We start from the raw sequence: 19,532 nt of genomic DNA, 5'->3' as shown, positions 1-19,532 counted from the left end.
TCAGGGAAGGTTAAATGACTTCACGTAAGAGCGATGTCCCAGAGAGACACGCGTAAAGCTCACATTAAACTGACAGAACGCTTTACTTCCGAGTTACATGGTCAAGACAAACCTCAGGATGACAACTCGGCAACACCTGTTCCCAGCCAGATGTGGATCAAAGACAAACAAACTCAACCCCAGAGAGCCTTCGGTGTACAGTTCCAGTAAAGGAGCCACTACAGTCCACTCTTCCATCTCCAGCACATCAAAGCCTCCACTGGCCTGGTCCTTGATGGATGAAACTTTGCTGAAGATTTGAGAACAATCTTCGAATGCGTTGTACTCAAAAAATCTCCAAATTAACAGAAAAGTAAACAATTCCAGGTCTCTTAAGCTGAACTATACCATTAAAAAAGAAACTCCTGACGGGCTATTTGGCTGTGTAATGGTTTTGCACGCCCAGCTGTTAGCTTAGTGTTGCATTAAAGTTAGTTTAAGGGCACAGATGAGGCCAGGTGGGACCTGGGGAGCGGCTGCAGGCCAAAGCCACACATCAGCTGCTTGCAATCAGAGTCGATGGCCATGTGTGAATTCCAGACGACTTCAGCTCTTGGCGGTTGGTGGCTTGGGTCCCCGAGTGGCTCAGGGCATGGATCACCGGCCTGCTGAGTGATGACAGTGCCCGGTAAGCATTTTGGCGGCCCGCTCCACGACCGCACAGCTCAGGGCCTGTCACTTAATTGCTTCAGCTCCTCTGAGTCCCGCCGGCTCACACCGCATCTACCCATTGCTCTTGCCGGCCACCTTTGTCTCCCACCAGAAACTAAGCAAAGCACTGAAAAGCTACACCTCCGCCTCCACCCCATCCATCCATTTTTTGATCTTCCGTTAGTGACAAAACCTACGAGGTCCTTGAGGCCTGAGAACCTGACAGCTGCTAACAGCACCGTAGCCCCTACCGGAGGAGGCCTCAGTGATACGACTCCTGCCCACTTCCTCACATTTGCAGTCAGGGGGCCGAGGTTCGGAATGGAAAGGGAAGCCATGTGCAGGTGGTGTGCCGGGGAATGCCCCAGCTTCCCGTGTCGCCCTGGAGCGGGCCAGGAGCACAGGGGCGGAGCAGGAGCAAAAGGCTTCCATATGTGGCCCAGTTCCCCAAGTGAAAGGCCCGCTTTGTGCTGGGGGTGGCTGCCACGTAACATTAGTCAGGTAGGGGACGCCCTCCCCATGGTCTGTTTTGACGGGAGCTAATTGCGCGTGACGCCGAGGGGCCTGGGGGGGGGGGGGTGGTGCATACTAAACAAACCCGTCTTTGAGAAGCTGAAGTGGGGGGGGGAACATAGTGTAAAGGGACCCCCCCTCCAGTATAAACCGTACTAAATCGTTCACAAAAATGCTGGAGATGGTTCTCGAGGGCGCCGTAAAAGTATCGCTCAGGCGCCATTATGGCTGCCGAGTCTGTCATCCAGAGAGGTGTCCCGCCTGGATTACACCTGCTCTCCGTTTGATACAGCGGGGAGCCACAAGATGTGCATCCTGAAGTCACCTGAGGAGCAGAGGAAACCATCACCCCCACTCCTCTGCTAGTTTGTTCTCTTCAAGAGTGAATGTGGCGCTCAGTTGGCGGTGTCTGCCAAAAACGAGCGTAAAGGAGGAGACGACTCAGCGCAGCTCGGCCTGGCCGGCCGTGTGGAAAAACCAAATCAAAAAGTACCGGGGAGTGTTTCCAGCCCCCCCCCCCTGAACATGAGGTCGGCATGGAGACAGGATGTCAGAGCACAGCTAGCTGGTCTTCAGCAGGTTTCGTTGTCTTCTCCTCAGTAAACAACACAGAAATATTTCCACATCTACACTCAGGTTAGGACATGGAGCGAATGACAGTATATCTTCTGCAGGTGGGGAAGCTAACATCTTGTTTTCACGTCGGGCTGCTCTGACATGCTGCAGCCAATGGCTTTGCCTGCTGCCAGACTCAGGTAGTTCACAGGTTTCCTAGAGCACACGGCTCGTATAAAATCCTTCTCGGCACGTGCTAAAAGCTCCTCACCCCCCAGCAGGACAGATACTCTGGCCCTGAAGGTTGGCAACATGAGAGTTTTGGAACTTTTTTGAAAATCCTTGAGTGAAGAATAATGAACCAGAACGATTTGCAGATGCTGAAGCAAGTCAAGCCAGCAATGTCTTTCTCTTGTGCATTTAAGCCCAGTTCTGCAAACGGTCACCTTTCATACTTCAGTTCCTCAGGGCCAGGAGAGCAGGCCTGTGACAGCCTCAGTTGAACGATATCCACAGGCTGGCTGAACCCACCTAACACAGCGGAACGTTTTCACTGGTGTGTAAAACTAGAACGCCCTACGAACACCTCGGCAGTTAGTAGCATGAATCGTTCATAATTTTTTCTTGTATTTTATCTCCCTGTCAGGCCTTGCAGTTGTGACAATGGCAATGCGAACACAGTGAGGCCACCGCAGACGTTTCTGCAGGAGGGTCACAAGCCAAACTCAGAAGGTCAGTCAAGAACATGTTTGGGAGCAGACGTTCCGACACAAGAGCACAAGAACAGATGTGCCAGTGCTGAGAGGTATTTCTCCGTCAGGAATCAGTCAGAAGCATCCGGTCCACACAGATCCATCAGTACCGTGTTAACAATTGTACGGCACCAAAAGAACCAGATGACTGTAGCAACACGCGGAAACATTTCATGCATTACGGTGCATATCATGCCTTGACATTTGCTAAGTCCCCGAAGGCACTAATGACATCGTGGTTGTGTAGTACCCATACAGGGCCAGCCAGCTCCAGTTTACAGAAGCTATACCTCTAAACCGGGCCTGGGTCCGGACCAGTTAGAACAAACCGGGCAGCACTGGCTATACCAAACAGCTAGACAGAAGCACGGACATAGAATCATACAGAAATCATGATCCTTTGGAGTTTGCATATACAAATGAGCTCCCTGGTATCCATCAGCGATGAGTTCGAGGTTTTAAATCATTAATAATTAGTCTTGATTCCTCTGATTGGTTAGGGAACGACAGCGGGGGCAGGGCAGCCTGGGCGGGGTGAAAACACAGGGAGGAAAGGCAGGAACACGACATGCGGTAGCAATGTTTATCTGCAGAGCACGATTTTCCTAGATTACAGGGCAGAACTGGCCAAGTCTGGACATTTCCACTCCCTTGAGTTTACAGAGCTCAGATCGACAGAATCCCACCACATGTTTTGCAGAAATTTTGTGGATCTTTTCACATATATTCAGCACATGTGTATGTAAACGTGTGCTGGCATATGTGTGCATGGACACACGCATATCTGTGTGCTTGGCGTTACATACGTGAGTCAGTCACGGCTTCCGCTCTCCCATTCTCGGGCAGCCAGGCAGAACAGACGCAAACCTCTCACCTTACTTCTCCACTGCGGGACGGCCTGCCAACCACAACATCTGGCTGGGGGGGGGGGGGGGGAACCTGCCTCAGCACCTTCCAGGAACAATGGCCCTCTCTTTCCCCCCTCTAGGGTGGGCGCACAGGCGTTGCCATTAGCGGGCAAAGCACAATGGTGCCCACATCCACACACGTTCTCTGTTGCCCCACCCACTCCATCCCCACCACGGCGCCCCCAGGTGGCCATGGGTATAACCATAATTGAACCACAGGCTTCTTGCTGTGTTGCTCTCGGTCAGCTGGGTCCCCTTTGTTTTACTGCCTCCCTGACAGATGTTTACGTCACAGTCACACTTAGCGCACCTTGAGGTTTTCAACTTGATCGTCTATGGCTCCTGTAGGTTTTGTTTTAACCAAGCAAACTAGCAGATTAACAGATCTGATTTCCAAAGTGCACATGAGGGACCTCCTTGTCTCTTTCTATCTTTCATTTTTAATCCTCTTCACTGCACTGTACACTTCATACACTGCAGGCCCTTCCAAGCCTCAGCACTCAATGCTCAACCCACAGAGCTGTGCGACGACCTGCCCGCTAACACGCTAACACGCTAACGCCTGCTGGTCCCGGGCCAGGTGTGAACGCACGGACTGGGACGCACGTGGAGCGCACACTGCTCAGAAGAAACGATTAGCTGCCGTTCCCTGGGGGTCCCGACGGGACGCGTGTGAAGGCTTTTCCGTGTGAACAGATTACTACTATTATGTCAGGACATGCAGTTTCCAAATCCCGGTCAGCCAAAGTTCAACAGAGGATGAGGACTCCTAGAGTATCAGTGCTTCTTCATAAACTTGACATTGAAGACATAAACTTGATATTTAAGTGACATCTATTGAATTTAGCCATTTCAAGGCCAGTGATGCAGTCCTTATGGGTAACAGATTCCCAATTACAGAGTTCTCAGTGCAAATGAGACTAATGCGGAAACCAAACAAAAAAGCATTTGGTCCAGATAGATATCAGTTTATTTCATTAATATAATTTTTTAATGAACGAACCCAAACAACATGGAGTAAGATAGGAAAGGTGGTACATACTGAGCTGAAACATTATGACCATCACAAATCGTATTATTAATTATTGTTATGGTTCCACCCAGGACGGGATCAATAGAGTCACCCGCTATACTTTTGGGTCGGAACACGGCGCGCGGCGGCTTTCAAAACGAAACGGCGCCCCCTGTCGGCCAACGGCGACGCTTTCCCGATTTCATATTTCGGAGCAAAGGAAGAAACGCGCGACTGAAATAACGCGCGTACGTCCAGTGGGGCCAAGACGGCAAACATAACAGACGGCTAAGCAAGCTGCGACCTCAGGTGCGCAATTAAACAGATTTTTCGGAAAAAGACATTCTCCTTAATCCGTGTCAAACGCTCTGAAACATATACAGGAATAGATTCAGTCCAGAAAAATCAAACGTAATGCCAAAATCACAACTGAGTCACTGGCAATAATGATTTCCAAATTACAGCCACGGTGCACGGCATACATAAAAATGGAAAGCAGAAATTGTATTTATCATTACAGCATGTTTCGGGTCAAAACGTCAACTGCGGCGATTTCGTTACATTAGGATAAAAACCGATCTTACAGCACATGAACGGAGGTCGTTATTTTAAACACGTAGGCTACTTAAATAACCATGCATACATACCGAAGTACTAACGTCTATGCATACAAAGTAGGTGCCCCAACAGCCCGAAAATAATCGCTTAACTGATGTCTCTCTTATATTGCACATGAATCCAGCTCTCGGAAATGTAAACAAGTACACGATTGCGGTATACTTGAACTTGAAAACTTAAAAACTGCCCAAGTGAAAACAATGAAGGAGCAGCGGTAGATTTTAATGTAAAAAAAAACCCAGATATTATGACAAGACGGTAATATAACAGCAATGTATTAAAAGAAAACATTACACGAAGAGGAATAAAACAAATGGCAATTATCATAAGACATAAAGCTTCGCACGTAAAGCTGTTATAGCTCTGATCTCCGGCCGTTGGGTCGAAACGAAAGGGGAAAAAACACAACTCCATTCCCCCACGCAGACTTGACAGATTTAACGTAGGAGCGCATCTCAATTTACTTACCCGCCCGGTGCATTTCATCTGAAAAGGACGCTGTCACTTAATTCCCTGCCGCCTTCAAAACCCCGCTGCATGCAAAAAATCAAAAGCAGGAGAAGCGATGCCCCGGTCGCAGACCGAGCCGTGGGTCCCCTGCCTTGGTGCTCATTCAGTCCCCGCACTTGCGAGTGACTGGCGATGGGGCGGGCGGCCGCAGAAGTGACAGCCGGTCACACCGCCGTGCGCCTACCCATCGGCTTCTTAAAGGCGCCGCTCGCCTCTGCGCTCCGGGCTGCACACATCCGAGTCCCCTCTCGCAATCTTTCACCCCCCCCCCCCATATTACTATTATTGTGGAAATCTGGGCGGTGCTTTCAGACGGTCGCTTTTGGCAATTGTGATTAATGCCGCATATTACAATCGTGCTTTAATTAGATCCGGGAACATAACAGCCCGCTATGAGTTAACGGGGTGTGGGCTTGTCTGTTTTGCTATATTTGATGCAGGCCTACGTGTCGTTTACTAAAGTGGAACAATATCCCATATTGCTTCCATTCAGAAAACATAAGCGATTGAAACATTCGGAGGAAGATTTTGTACATAGGTATACATGTCTTTAAAACTGTGGTTAAAATATATTTTTATATATAAAAAATATTACTCAACGAATGTTATAGAATTCTTAACCCTAACCATCGTATAAGTCATCGCTAATGGTGAATATTAAGCAGAAATCTCTGCCATTGTCCACACTGACAATTCAGGTATTAAAGCATGTGGATTCATGCTTATGTTTGGGTGCGGATGGCAGAGGCTGTACCACAGGGTCCAGCGTGAGCAGACGGTACCGGTCCGCGGGGAAGAGAGCGAGCGAGGCAGCTTGTGGAGAGAGTGACGCATGAATGACCTTCTCTGATTCAGCGAGAGCTCATGCTGGAGCGTGACTTTGCACACTGACCATGTCACCCGTGATGATTTGCCGTAACCCTGGGCACGTGCGGAGGACAGCCCATGTGGGCGGGGCTGGCCCTTGGGGTGCTACTCCCTCTGATGCCTTTAAGTCACTCTTAGGGGCAGCGTCTCCTCTTGGTGGCCTGGCATCATGACTGACAGTGCCGTCACAGTGGTGACACCGCTCATGGTAACGTGTGAATCCAGCCAGACGTGTGCAGGACCTGTCAAAGCAATGCTGGCAGTATGCAGTGAGGGATTCCAGCCCACAGAAGAAATGCAAACCTCATGCACGGATCACTTCCTTCACACGACAGAGGGACTGAAAATTCATATTCCAGACCACAGTGTGTCAGCAATGATCTGATCCCAGTCCTAACTTGGACCCTCCTCTCATTCTGGGGCCTCCTTACTTTGACAATCATGCTGTTCTGGCTGCATTTATAAGTGTTGTGTTAATGTGCTTGAACTTCACTTCAGCAGGAGATCTGGGCACTTTTCCCTATCTCTCCAAAAGCACCCAAACCTAATGATGGGCACTGAAATGTCCCGTGCGAATGGCTCAGATGACAATAGGCTTTGCGCAGCAGTGTCAGAGTAGCTAGGAAAATGCATAAGGATGCCAGCTGGCAGGAACATGATTGAGGAATCAGGCCTGTGACCTATAGGTTGTAGGTTTGAGTCCCAATAAGTGCCGTGGTTCTGTCTGGGATCAGTCTGCCTGCCTTGTCACCACTGCTGTCCCAAAGCTGGTCTGCTGGGGCTCCTGTTTGAGTTTGTGTCATCGTCCCCCCGCCCCCACACCCTGCCCTTTACAAGCCTCTGCTGGCCCCTCCCTCACTCTCCTCCTGTCTATTCTGTCTGAGTGTTAGCAGTTTAAGGACTTGGGGGGGGGGGGGGTGTAATCCTGGCCCAAACCCTCTCTAACTTTGCCATGTTCCTTAAATACCCTTCCAGACTAACCTATGGCAAACCTCGCCCCCCCATGCCTGGCTGTGGCAATGTTTCTCACCTCATTCGTCTCTGTCGTGCCACCTGTCCTCCCCATCATTCACGGAACCCTGTCAGCCCCCCCCCCCCCCCGCACCCTAACCCCCAACTGCCCACAGTTCTCCCTCTCTCCTTTTAACTGCATTTATATCTGTCACTTTTGTACCTCATGTAGTCAAGTTCTGTGTATTATAGTTCCCTGCGTGACCAGTCTGTCATTCACGGGAGCCTCTCTTGGCCACAAACAGTCATTACACTAATTATAAGATTAACACGTTTAACACACGGTGGTGCTGAAGCGGCGTATTCTGCTAACCTGGCTGGGTACGATCTTCTGACATTACTCGCTAGATGCTTATTTAGCTTTTGAAACATCTGAGGGGGGTTTGGGGGCCCCCAGTAGACTTTTGAATGGGGCCCTAGGAAGCGCAGACTTGGCCCTGTGTGAGCGAGGCCCCCGCAGGATGCTGGAGCTCCCAGCGCCCTCTCAGCAGGAGCTGCTCCGGAGGCCGAGCCGTGCCGGGGCGCCGTCACGTTTCCTCTTCTCTGAAGCCCGCGTCCCAGGCCCTGCTCCCTTACCTCATTCATGTCTTCGCAGAAACTGTTCTCCTGAATCTCAGCCGCTCTCCACACGCCTCTGTCTCCACGACGTCTGCTCTCCATATGGCTCAGGCTTGTCTTTTCATTCTTTCCCTCCTTTTCTCTCTTTCTGTAAAAGACATTGGCGTCGGTGCTCTGGCAGACCAAGGGAGCTGTGAATACCGGGCAGGGCAGGTCGCTTAACGGCCAGGCTGTGGCTTGCAGCTGCCAAGCAATGGGCCCCCCCTGTCCACCTTATGGGGGGGGGGGGGGGATGCCCATCCACACTGCTGCAAGCTGCCATCCTGAAATGTATTTTTTTTTATGCCCTGACATGAAAAAGAACTTTATTTTAAATTCTGTTTCCTGCTCCCGGCTCTCATGTCTGGCTGTGGCCCCCGCCTGGCCGTGCAGTCTGAGGTGTGGCCGCCATCCATGGCTGCAAAAAAAGCCTTGTACCCAGGTCCTGCTTCTTGTCCTCTGAGTTCTTCACACGATAAAAAAAAAAAGCAGAGCATTGGTGATGTTTACACAGATGTTTCACATCACATTCCGCGGGTAAAAAAGATGAAAAAGGAGTGGACATCTTTACAGCCGGCCCGATATCAGGTGTGCCGTATGGCGATATATCTCCCAGCTACAAATATAGAGATCAGCGTGTCTTGCACGCCGCCCTGCTGGCCGTGATTTGTTGCGCGGGCCACTGTTAGCATCTCTGCACGTTTCGGGATACCTCCAGCATTGACAGGGACTCCTAATAGACCCACAGGTTGTCTTTCAGAACTCGGGGTCTTTTATTTTGAAATCGAATGTGAGGCATGTTAAACTAAAGCAGAATGTCTTTGTAGCTTTCAGTGCAGTGATACGTTCTTCTGCTTGTTTACAGCCTAACGCTGCAGTCTAACCAGCCCCCGCCGCTGAATATTAATATCTCCGAAATGCAAGCCAAGCGGTTCTTGTGCGTCTTGGGCTGAAGCCGGTCCTTCTGTCTGGAGGGGAGTTCAGCAGGTGCCAGATCCGGCGTGCACAGGAAGACACTCTGAGGTCATGCCCAGCGGAGGCCTCTCTCGCCACAGGAAGACGCTCAGAGGTCATGCCCAGCGGAGGCCTCTCTCGCCACAGGAAGACGCTCAGAGGTCATGCCCAGCGGAGGCCTCTCTCGCCACAGGAAGACGCTCAGAGGTCATGCCCAGCGGAGGCCTCTCTCGCCACAGGAAGACGCTCAGAGGTCATGCCCAGCGGAGGCCTCTCTCGCCACAGGAAGACGCTCAGAGGTCATGCCCAGCGGAGGCCTCTCTCGCCACAGGAAGACGCTCAGAGGTCATGCCCAGCGGAGGCCTCTCTCGCCACAGGAAGACGCTCAGAGGTCATGCCCAGCGGAGGCCTCTCTCGCCACAGGAAGACGCTCAGAGGTCATGCCCAGTGGAGGACTCTCTCGCCACAGGAAGCTCCCTCCGACGCTTTCAGCTCCTGCCTGGTGAAAATTTGAGGGGGGCAGCTTCCTGGGACCCAGGTGACACCTCAGCTGCCTGCTGGCGGTGAGCTGGGCCGCCCCCCCCCCTGCCCCCCACTCACCATGTGGCTGCACAAACACAGCCGGCCGCCGTCTCTCGCAGGACATTTCTCCTGCTCTGCAGAGCGGCAAACGGAACGCGGCGGCGCGTCTCCGGCGCGTCACGCACATGACTTTCTGAAATGGGGGGCTCTGTTCAGAGACAGGCGGCGTTCCTGAACAGCTGAGTCTGACTGCAACAGGCCCCTGAGGGGACGGCCCCTAATTCAGGTGCCCGGTACCCGGGGGTGAAAAGCCACCTTTGCTCTATCTGGAACACACACACGCACACAGACACACACACACACACACACAGACACACACGCACACAGACACACACAGACACACACACACACACAGACACACACACACACACATGTACTTCCTGCCAGAACAGAGGGGCTGATGGGTTCTCTTACTCCTACTGTTTACTCTCTGGTGCTTTTCCCACTTCTTCGCAACATAAAACATGCCCCCCCCCCCCGCCTCACTCTCTCCCTCCCTGCCCCCCCCCCCCCGCCTCACTCTCTCCCTCCCAGCCCCCTACCCTTCGCCTTGCCTTTCCCGCCCCCCCTCTCCGCTCCCCTGTCCCCGCCCCCTGCTCCCTGCCCTCCACCTCTCACTCCCCGCGCCCCCGGTGTTCTCTCCCCGCCCCCATCCCTCTCTCTCCAGTCCTCTCTCCGTGCCCCCCCCCTGCTCCCTGTCCCGCCCCAGCCTCCCTAATCCCCGCCTCCTGCTTGCCTCTCTTCTCTCCTCACCCACCACTCCTCGCTCCCCCTCCCCGCCCCCCCCCCGCCCCTGACCTCTGCCCCCCGCCCCCCCCATGTGGTCTCCCACCCCACTGTTGACAGGGGCCTAATCACAGCAGTGGGAATGGCTGCCTTCTGCTGGTCCTCTGCCTCCTCATCCCGGAGTCTGCAATAAAAGCCACGAAAAGTAGTCCTGCTAAAAGCCGACTTCTAACGGGTCGTCATACGGGACTGATTATGCAGGACCTCAACAGCATTTTTATACAAATACACAGAGGGCTGGGGAAGCCGCAGAGTCTGTGTATGCTCCATTTCAGCAGCAGAGGCTGGGTACCAGCATGTCGCGTGACATGTGACCGGGCCCCATGATTGGTCGTGCACATCTGGGCTATGCTCCTCCGCGGGACGCCTCAGCAGAACTGCAGCCTTATCCTCTGTTTACAGAAGGCATCGGCAGATAATGGCGTCTACCGTGCCTCCCCATAACTCCTCCGACACGCGTCCCTGCACAGACCTCGGGAGGGATTGTGCAAGCGAGCCCGGGAAGCACCGTCGTGGGGGCTGGCCGGCACACAGGAGCGACCCGTCCTGTTATGGAAGCGGAGAGAGATGGAGTAGGAATCTCCCTGCCGTGACAAGCTGGGAATCCACCATGTACAGCAAACCCACAGCATGCCACGGGCTGAGACGACGCCAGAGGTCACCCGACAGAGCCGGCTTCATAACACGGAATAATTCAGAAAGGAGAGCCTGGAAGCGGCTTCTGCAGGAGCGACAGTGGCCTTCAGGCTGCAGCAGAGATCTGTCTTACATTTACACCCATTTCTATAGACATTCGTTGCTAAGGGATTCAGCAGATGCCCTCTTTGCTGGTGTAGAGAACCATCTGGAAGCCATGAAGCAGGGCTGGCGTTCTGGCCATTGAGCTCTCCCCGCCACTCCGAGTCCATGCCTTCTGGAGTCAACAGGCGCTTGCTGCTGGGAGTTATGGTACCCAGCGACTCATACAAACAAAACTGGTTCCTTTTGATGATACCGCCCCCCAGTGAGAAGCGGTGAAGTGTTTCGTTTTTCTGGATTCACAGGAGAGTGTATGCGTGTCCTACTGGGACGGGGCCGCGGCGCCCCCTGCAGGACAGCAGAGGATGGAGGCAGGGGTGTTACTCCAGCTCATGGTAGCTCCCAGTCGCCCCCAGGTGGCCTCTCTGGTACCGCACACAGAAAGCCCCCATAATCCTTCAGCGCTGCTGGTGCCGCTGAGCTTCCTTTAATGTGATTATAAAGCAGAATTACTATTAGAGAATGGAGGGAAACGCTCCGCGGCGAGGGCCATGGCGGCGAGGAATGGCCTCCACGCGGATCAGCGGGTTTGCAGGGCCTGCCAGGCCGCGTCTGCGTTCAGGGAAGACGGCAGGAACCCGGCGACACCCCCTCCAAAGCCCACCTCCATCCCACCCCCCACCCTTTTTTCTCTAGCTAAATTTAGACGGGAAACGGAAGCAGTGATTTGCTGCCCAAATCTTACTTTGTTGCTCCTCTTCAGAAGAGACGTAACTGTCTGTCGCCAAGACATGCAGACCTGAAGTGTTTCTTTCAATGCTGCCATGGTAACCGCTAACGCTCACGCGCTCAGGCCGCGCTCATCCTCATCCTCAGATCGCGTGCGGTTTATATCGCCGACGCGTCGTTGGAATCTGGGCTCAGGTTTCAGCTCCACATGGGAGCGACACACCACGGCATTTCCACGGCAGCCTAAACGCGTGCCTGAAGCGGGGCGAGGCGCATGTGCACGACAGGTTCGGGGGGGGAGCCCAGCCCACTTCCCGGTCAGAGGGTGTGGCCAAGAGATTACTGAGAAATGTCAGGTGCGGAACGGATTGACAGCCCCGACTATCATTCCTAACCTTGCATTAAGGTAGCCTTGATTTATTTAGAGAATCTTCCTCCTCCCATCCACAGCAGCAGATAGGCTAAGTGCCGGAATGTCCAAACGAGTCGAGACTCACAGAATTTGGGTGCCAAACGACAGCATAAGATGAAAGTGGCACAGAACTCAGGAACTGAGGTGCCGTTGGTGGCGTTTGGAGCCGCTATGTACCCCCCCCCCCCCCCCGCCCCCACCAGCTTCGCTAAGCGGGAGGCTGAGGTCATATGGGCGGAGTGTGTCACGCGTTCGAGGTACCGGCTCTTAGACCTCCAACAGACACGCAGAGCGCCATCCGCGTGCCGCCCCGCGTCGCTCGCTGCTGACTGACGGCGGGGGGGCACCCCTTCGCTCCGGCCTTGACCCGCTTTCCGTACTCCTGTCTCTCCAAACCACGCCAAATTCCAGGAATGTGTGGGCTTGTCCTTCCCAATTACCGGCAGTGTTTGAACACCGTGGAAGCTGCTCCCATCGCAGAGGACCTCCTGCATAGGTCAAACTCACTCCTGCGCCTTTTACAAACATGACAGATCATCAGCCCAGAGACCAGCACAGACGCACTACTTTTGGAATAATTTGCTCATCCAAAGCCATGTTATGTATTGCTTATCCAGTATTTTTTGTAGTTTAGAGTGCAGTGCAGTCTACAGGGCATAAACGAGCACAAAGCAAACGCCAGGTTCTTCTTGACAGTATGTTCCTAGCAGGGTGTTTTTATTCAAAGCAGCCCACATGTTTGACAGTTATGGATTTTACTATTTCTGTAGCTGGATATTTGCTGTAGTTACCATCGTGACGTTCTTGGAATAACAGCAGCATCCGTGTGGGTTTTTAACTAGTGATTTCCTGCACGAGTTTTGTACTTTGAGCACTGCACCACCTAGGGAAACGTCTTTGGCGAAATGTGCTAGCAGACAGATCTGGGATGTAGGGGCTCTGAGAGACCAACAAGGATGCAGGTACAGCTGAGATAAAGCCTCCCAACATCAGTCCCCCACTCACCACTCACGCACCCAGGGGGGCTAGAGAACCTACGAGTTGAAACCAGATAGCTTCTCACCCCGTGGAAACATATATGCATGTGCAGATCATGGATGAGAGGGGCTGTCAACAGGGGGGTGGGGTGGGGGGGCGGACTGTGTCCTGATGAAACCCCAGCTGGATCCCTGGCCCTACCGTCCGCCTCCAGTCTCTCATGGATCTTGTGTCAAAACAGGGGTTTCGTTACATAGATTGAATTGAATCACCACCCCCAACCCCCATAGTTCCTGTGAAGGACTATATGTCCAAATAGAACCAGCACAGCCCAACGAATGAAGAGGCCAGGTGACCCAGCGGACCAGTGTCGTCTTTGAGCTCCAATGAGAAGTCGATATCTTATAACTCACATATTAATGGTAAATTTTTATCTGAATATTTTTCATTTAGAAACTCTTCAGTATGCCCAGTTTCCATTGCATTTATCCTAACATGTAACCCTAACATGTATATTAACTTGTTTCTACGGCACTGAAAGGCTTGTCAGAGCACATGAAGTAACTGTGAACTCCTTACCTTCTTCAGAAGGAATCACCACTTTCTTGTGTGAGCTGCGTGTGTCCTCTGCTGCGAGCGGTCAGGCTGGGGGGCCCCAGGGGTCGCGCCTGGGGATCGGCACCGCAGGACGTTGGGTCGGCCTCAGCCCAGATCGCTTCTGATGCTTCTCTAATGCTCCTTTAACTAAGTAATCCAGGCATCCGGCAGCAGAGACGCACACTGACTCAGCTTCTCTCTGTCTCTCTCCCTCCCTCTTGTGTCCCCTCCGCCCCCCTCCGCTCCCTTCACCCCCCCCCCCCCCGATATTTATGGAAGCGTACAGGCAGGCTGGAGCAGAGTGACACAGACCAGAGGCCAGTCTACTGAGGAAATACACACTGATTCGATTATATGTAAGACAACATCTAGCATCATTTGTGCAGTGGAACTTGCCATATATAAATCTAAAAATACTTCATTATCGCTAACACTGCCTAACACTCTGAGTAAGGAAGAAGCCTGCTGTAGACCCAGGGTGTGGTGTTCTTTTTGAAGTTTTTTTTTCTATATTAAGAAATGACAGTAAACATACCTTGTGGACTTCTAACGTAAGAGGTTCATTCAAAGCCTTTTTGTTCTCTGTCTAAATGAATACACAGTAATTACAAGTGATTTTTTTTTTTATTGCAGCTGCGGTTTACTGAGTGCATGGGGAAATCATACTTTTCCTTGCTATTCTGTTTTATTCCAATAGGCGGAGCACAAGATAATACTCACCCACTTTTTAATACAGGTATAGCGATGTTATTGAAAGATACCTTTATTTTTAGGTTAACGCACGATTTTCGGCATTACATAGCATCAACATACATCTGTACCTCTTAAGCTGAATGCTTCCGAATGACAGTTAAGAAGAGCAAAGGAAATCACTGTACTTGCTTCAGCTATTTTTATGAACAATCTTTCGTCACAGCGATGGAGCTGATAACTGTTCTTTTGAACTCTCGGGGAAAAAATAAAAATAGGTTGAAATTGCTTTAATTACAGCCGAAGAACTCGGGGCGATCTGAAAAGTGGTCTCGCTGCGACTGCGCGTTAAATAACAGCGAGGAAGGTGCGTGTTTATTGAGAGAACAAGCTTCCATTCATTAAACGGGCGCAGCCTGTGACAGCGCGAGCCAGCGCGAGCCAATGGCCGGTGGCGTCCTTCCTCACCTAGCAACCGATGCCATAGCGACGGGCGGGCTGATGAACGCTTATGGGTTCCTTTCGATGTTACTAGCTAACTTGTTAAGTCAATAAACCAGTTTTGTTCAGACTCAGAGCAATTAATAATGGTTAAGCAGACCATTCAGATTTTTGCCCGCGTAAAACCTACAAATAAAGCTGCCTCCGTGAGTATGCCATTTTTAATACACAACCCCTTCCGCTTAGCGAATAGATTAGCGGCTAATTTGTTTCCGCACTGCGCAGGTTCCGGATGCTAATTCAGCTAGCTGATAACAGACCACTTCTTACAACTTGCAAAACTTTCGTTTATATTAGATAGATGTATACTGGCGTCGAATTTATCGTACTTAAATATACAGTAGTCTACTTCAAACATTTATTCAACAGTTAAAAGTGGTTAATTATGTTAAATTTACTCAAAAGCAATTGTCGCAGTTGTCGGCTCCGGCTAACTGAAGCCAGTAGACACATTTGAGTTTTTATTTAAGATTTCGCTGTAGTTTTATATATTCTGGAAATAATATAGGAAACACGTCAGGGTATATATGTGCAGACCTCAGACTGATTATGGCTGCTCTTTGGCGCACTTTGCAGATTTCCTCTGAGATACTGTGCACCCCATAAACCCCGTTGCGTTTGCCTGCATTTCAAAAATGCGGAGTTGACACACAGGATTACTGTAATAGGGCAAAGTACATCATATTAAGTCTTATTTCTGAGTATCACATTCTTTGCCTACTCTATAGTCCAAATGTAAAATGAAATTTTTATTAGACCAACTAACTTCTGAGTCACCCACAGGCCAGGCTTTTCTCATTTACAAAGCTGGGCATGAGCTGATGAATGTACGGACTGAGGCATACTCCACTAGCTGCACCTCCAGGCTCCAATGGCAGCTCTGTTAGGCACCAGTGCCTTCACCACTGCACCACCTGCAGTTTGAAGCCCAAACGGTGCTCCATCATCTGTTTCCTTTGACCATTCTTCATCTCTGTTTTGTCTAGTGGAAAGTTCCTTGCTGTTCCCTTTTTTTTCTTTTTGCAAATTTATTTCCAAGTTTATTTGTAGAAGTATTGCAGTGTTAGCAGTGGGACCACAGTTGTGGGCCTCAGCTGTGTAAGCTATGCACTCGTCACTAAAGGTTTTTCTTGCGCCTTTGAAAGTCGTCTTTGCGGTGGTAGGAACAAGGCCTGCTGGGACCCAGTAGTGGGAACCTTCTGGACCGTGGCCCAGAATCCCGCCTTTGGATATTACCACCCTGACCCCAGCCCACATTAGTGTTTATGGTTTGAGTCAACCTGCTAATGGAAGCACTATTGGATTACGCCGAGAGAGGCCGTGGCACACAGCGTGCTGTGTTGTGAATCTCGGGGGCCTTACGTAGCTGGGGGGAGCATGTGAAGCCCTCAGACGTTTGCCTTCTGCGCTCAAGTGGATTACTGCCTGTGTTTCAGCTGTCCACCACGGGGGCGCTAATCACATTTATCCAATTATTTGGACCTAATCCTTTGTTTGTCACAAGGCCTCCGAAGCTCTTAGGAGTGCTGTTGTTTTGCAATGTCGAAACATGTCTTCCGGCTGTAGGAGGTGGACAGGGTTCAGTGCCATGTCAGGGTCACGTTGCACCATGGGTCCAGGTTTCAAAAGGATGACTGTTGCCATTCATCTGTTTTGTCACCCTTCTAATGTTTGTGTCCCCAGGGGTGGTAGAAGATGTTCCAGCCAGCTCTGGCTTCCTTGCTTGTTGTTCTTGTGTGTGTAATAGTTGTGTGTTTTTGGGGGTGTGGGCTTATTGCAACTTGCAGATATACTCAGTGGATGAGGATGAACAAGATGGTTCCAGCCTGGAGTTCCTGGTGCCCCGTGACCTGGCCGATGGCTTCGTCAACAACAAGAAGGAGAGCTACAGCTTCAGGTGCGCTGAATGGAGAAGAAGTACTACAGTACCTCAGCACACAGCTCACTGCCTGCAAATATACTTCTGTGACATTGCTGGTCACCAGGGTCAAGCTAATCCCCTTAGATTAAATTTAGTACACCTAATATGGAGAAAATGAGGTGCATGTTCGAAATAATGTGGTGTGTTGTGTGAGTGTGTGTGTACTAGAGAGAAAGAGGTCTCTAGGGTAATTTAGGGGTCGTTTGAGTCTATTCGCTCTGCCTGAGTGTGCTATTGAACTCTCCAGTTAGCGCTCCAACATCTGGCTTGCTCTAGTTTATGGAGGCTGGAGTGCCATCAACTGGGCTGGGCCCCGCTATGGCCAGGATCTAAATATGAAATTCACAGTGTGACCCAGCCACGGACACAGAGAGCTCTTTCAACCGCCATCCTTTTATTGGGCCGAAGGAGGCAACCATGAAAATATGATTTTGAATTTGGAGCATGAAGACGGGGCTCTTTTTAGATGTCATGTGTCTCGAGGTTGGGGTGGGGCTTCCTTTGGGGAGAAAATGGCTAACCCTCCAAGCTCATGGAAGTATGAAGTGCTGCTTAAATACAGCTGAAGGTTTTCCTGGCTCCAATTAGTCAAGGCCAGTTTTTTTTTTCTATTTACAGAATGAGATTTCACATCTCCGGGTCAAAATAATTGATGCTTTCTCATTGCGAGTCCACTTATCTTTCTGGTCAAAATCGGGTGCGTTATGAACCCATCTTGCCTTCCAGGTTTCAGAAGGTGTTTGATCAGATGTCCAAGCAGGAGGAGATATTTGACAACATCGCCAAACCCGTCGTAGACAGGTGAGTGAGTTAGGCCGTTAGCTTCACTTAGCAGGGATAAGGCTGATGTCCTGTGGTGGTGAATGATGTTAGGCCCAGTGAAGCTGGCTGGACTCTCTACTCGAAAAGTGCACCGCATGTCACTGTGTTCCTGTATCTTGTCCACATGCTCTGGGTTCACCCTCAGTATGACCAAGAGTTCTTTTAATCCGCCCCTGCATAACATTCTTTTCTCTTCCCCAAGTCATTATGGGCCAAGCAGTCTGTTTGTTCTGTCAGAGGTACGCCAGGTTTCCACTAAAAGGTCTCCCATTACATATTTAAGGCATAGAGCCAGCATAATGTACATTAGGCACGACATAATATATATTATTACCGCCATTATTTTTTTGGCTGTCTTGTTTGGTGGTTTTCTGCTGCGTGCTTGCAGTAGGCTGGTCGCTTCTCAGTGCTGGCTTCTGGGTTAAGGCACAGGATTCGAGTCTCGGGTGGCAGTGGATAAACAGGAGGGTGCAGAACTATACTGCTCATTAACCGGGACATTGTCCATCGCGCCTTTTGTCAGCAGAACCGGCACGGGCCTGTCAAAGCCTCCGTGACAGACAACGACAGTGGAAAAAAAGGAAGATGCTGACAGAAAGCTTCTTTTATTTTGAGTAGCGCTTTGAAAATACATTACTCATTGTTGTTTCTTGACGTCCCTGATGCCCCACCCTTTGAGAAGCGTCTGGGCCTATAATTATCGTGATGCGGGGAAGGACGGGGATATTGTGATGGTGGTGGCTATTGCTGCAGAGGGCCAGAGTTTTCTAAGATCCAGCTGAATGTCCTTGTGCTGACCCCCAACCCGGAAGGTCGGAGCCCAGCTGTCACAGTGTGTCCTGGCTGAGAAAGGGGGCAAGCAGGCAGATGATAACCCTGGTGAATAATCGCCAGGGACAGTGGCACGGCAATAAGTCCCTTAGCCTCCCCCCCCCCCCCCCCACCTCCCCCAGCTCTTATCCTCTCCCCCTGCCCCTCCCCCCTTCCAATAGGACGGTCTTGTTTGTGTCAGATGAGGACACTGGCTCTCTGTGTTGATTCTGGGCACGGTTCTGAAACGAAAGGAACAAAAATATTACCGTTGTCTGGATGCGCTTTGGGCCGCAGGGCTGTTATTTTCCTCCTAGTGGGATTTGTGATATTTAGTGCCTTTTGTTGTCTATTTTCCACTTCGGCGTCCTCAGAGGAGTCCTGGTTGGCGGCTGTAACCCAGCACAGACACATTGTCGTTCTAGTGGGCTCAGTAAATGGAGATACTGGGTCCCACCCAGGAGCTCTGCAGTGGGACACTTTCTACAGGTGCTGCTAGTGAGAGCAGTGTTTACAAGTGTTTACACGGACAGAAGGGCAGAAACCAGAGCGAAACCATCCATAAATGTTTGCCTGAAGAGTTTCTGAGGCCCCTCCTGGCTGCTCCACGAGGGTCCTCTTTGAAACTTGCGGATTCTCTGGAGTGCCGAACATCTTGCTGTCCTCTGAGAGCCAGTGTGGAATTTGTGGTGACGGTTAAACCAGGGAGATTGTTTTTAACTCAAAGTCCACCAATACATTATTAAACATTATGCATTGGTTCATAACCACAGAAGACGCGAGTCCAAAAGGGCATGCATGGATTACATTCTTACGCTAGCCTGAGATGTTTGATGGAACAGCTTCTGTTTATGTTAGTTGGCCCGGGGATTCATTGGGGGATACGATTCTCTTTGACCACTACAGCAGCATCTGCACACCAGTTTTCACCCCACTGTTTTTCAAGAGGCGTATCGAACAGTTACTGGGAAAAGCATAA

General features: G+C 50.9%; 2 protein-coding genes across 11 annotated transcripts in view; one reads left to right on the top strand and one right to left on the bottom strand.

Moving 5' to 3' along the window:
• daam2 (dishevelled associated activator of morphogenesis 2) overlaps positions 1-5,750 on the bottom strand; it is a 75,929-nt gene extending 70,179 nt beyond the window's left edge. For 2 of the 3 annotated variants that reach the window (XM_072699413.1, XM_023793512.2), the window contains exon 1: positions 5,517-5,750. Coding sequence is in view for 1 of the 3 variants with exons in the window: in XM_023793520.2 (XP_023649288.1) it covers positions 5,517-5,534 (18 nt within the window). In the remaining 2 variants the exon portion in view is untranslated. The remainder of the gene's footprint in view (positions 1-5,516) is intronic. The other variant, XM_023793520.2, reaches the window with a different exon arrangement.
• A 7,629-nt stretch (positions 5,751-13,379) lies between these two features.
• kif6 (kinesin family member 6) overlaps positions 13,380-19,532 on the top strand; it is a 60,997-nt gene continuing 54,844 nt past the window's right edge. For 3 of the 8 annotated variants that reach the window (XR_011982623.1, XM_023793554.2, XM_023793600.2), the window contains exons 1-2: positions 16,003-16,897; positions 17,648-17,722. Coding sequence is in view for 5 of the 8 variants with exons in the window: in XM_023793554.2 (XP_023649322.1) it covers positions 16,668-16,897; positions 17,648-17,722 (305 nt within the window). In the remaining 3 variants the exon portion in view is untranslated. Of the gene's footprint in view, positions 13,635-14,095; positions 14,166-14,980; positions 15,147-15,231; positions 15,936-16,002; positions 16,898-17,647; positions 17,723-19,532 lie in introns of those variants that run through there. The other 5 variants (XM_023793636.2, XM_023793582.2, XM_023793564.2 and 2 more) reach the window with 5 other exon arrangements.

The sequence above is a fragment of the Paramormyrops kingsleyae genome, chromosome 14, assembly GCF_048594095.1.
Source record: "Paramormyrops kingsleyae isolate MSU_618 chromosome 14, PKINGS_0.4, whole genome shotgun sequence".
NCBI lineage: Eukaryota > Metazoa > Chordata > Actinopteri > Osteoglossiformes > Mormyridae > Paramormyrops > Paramormyrops kingsleyae.
This window is presented reverse-complemented; position numbering and strand designations above follow the sequence as displayed.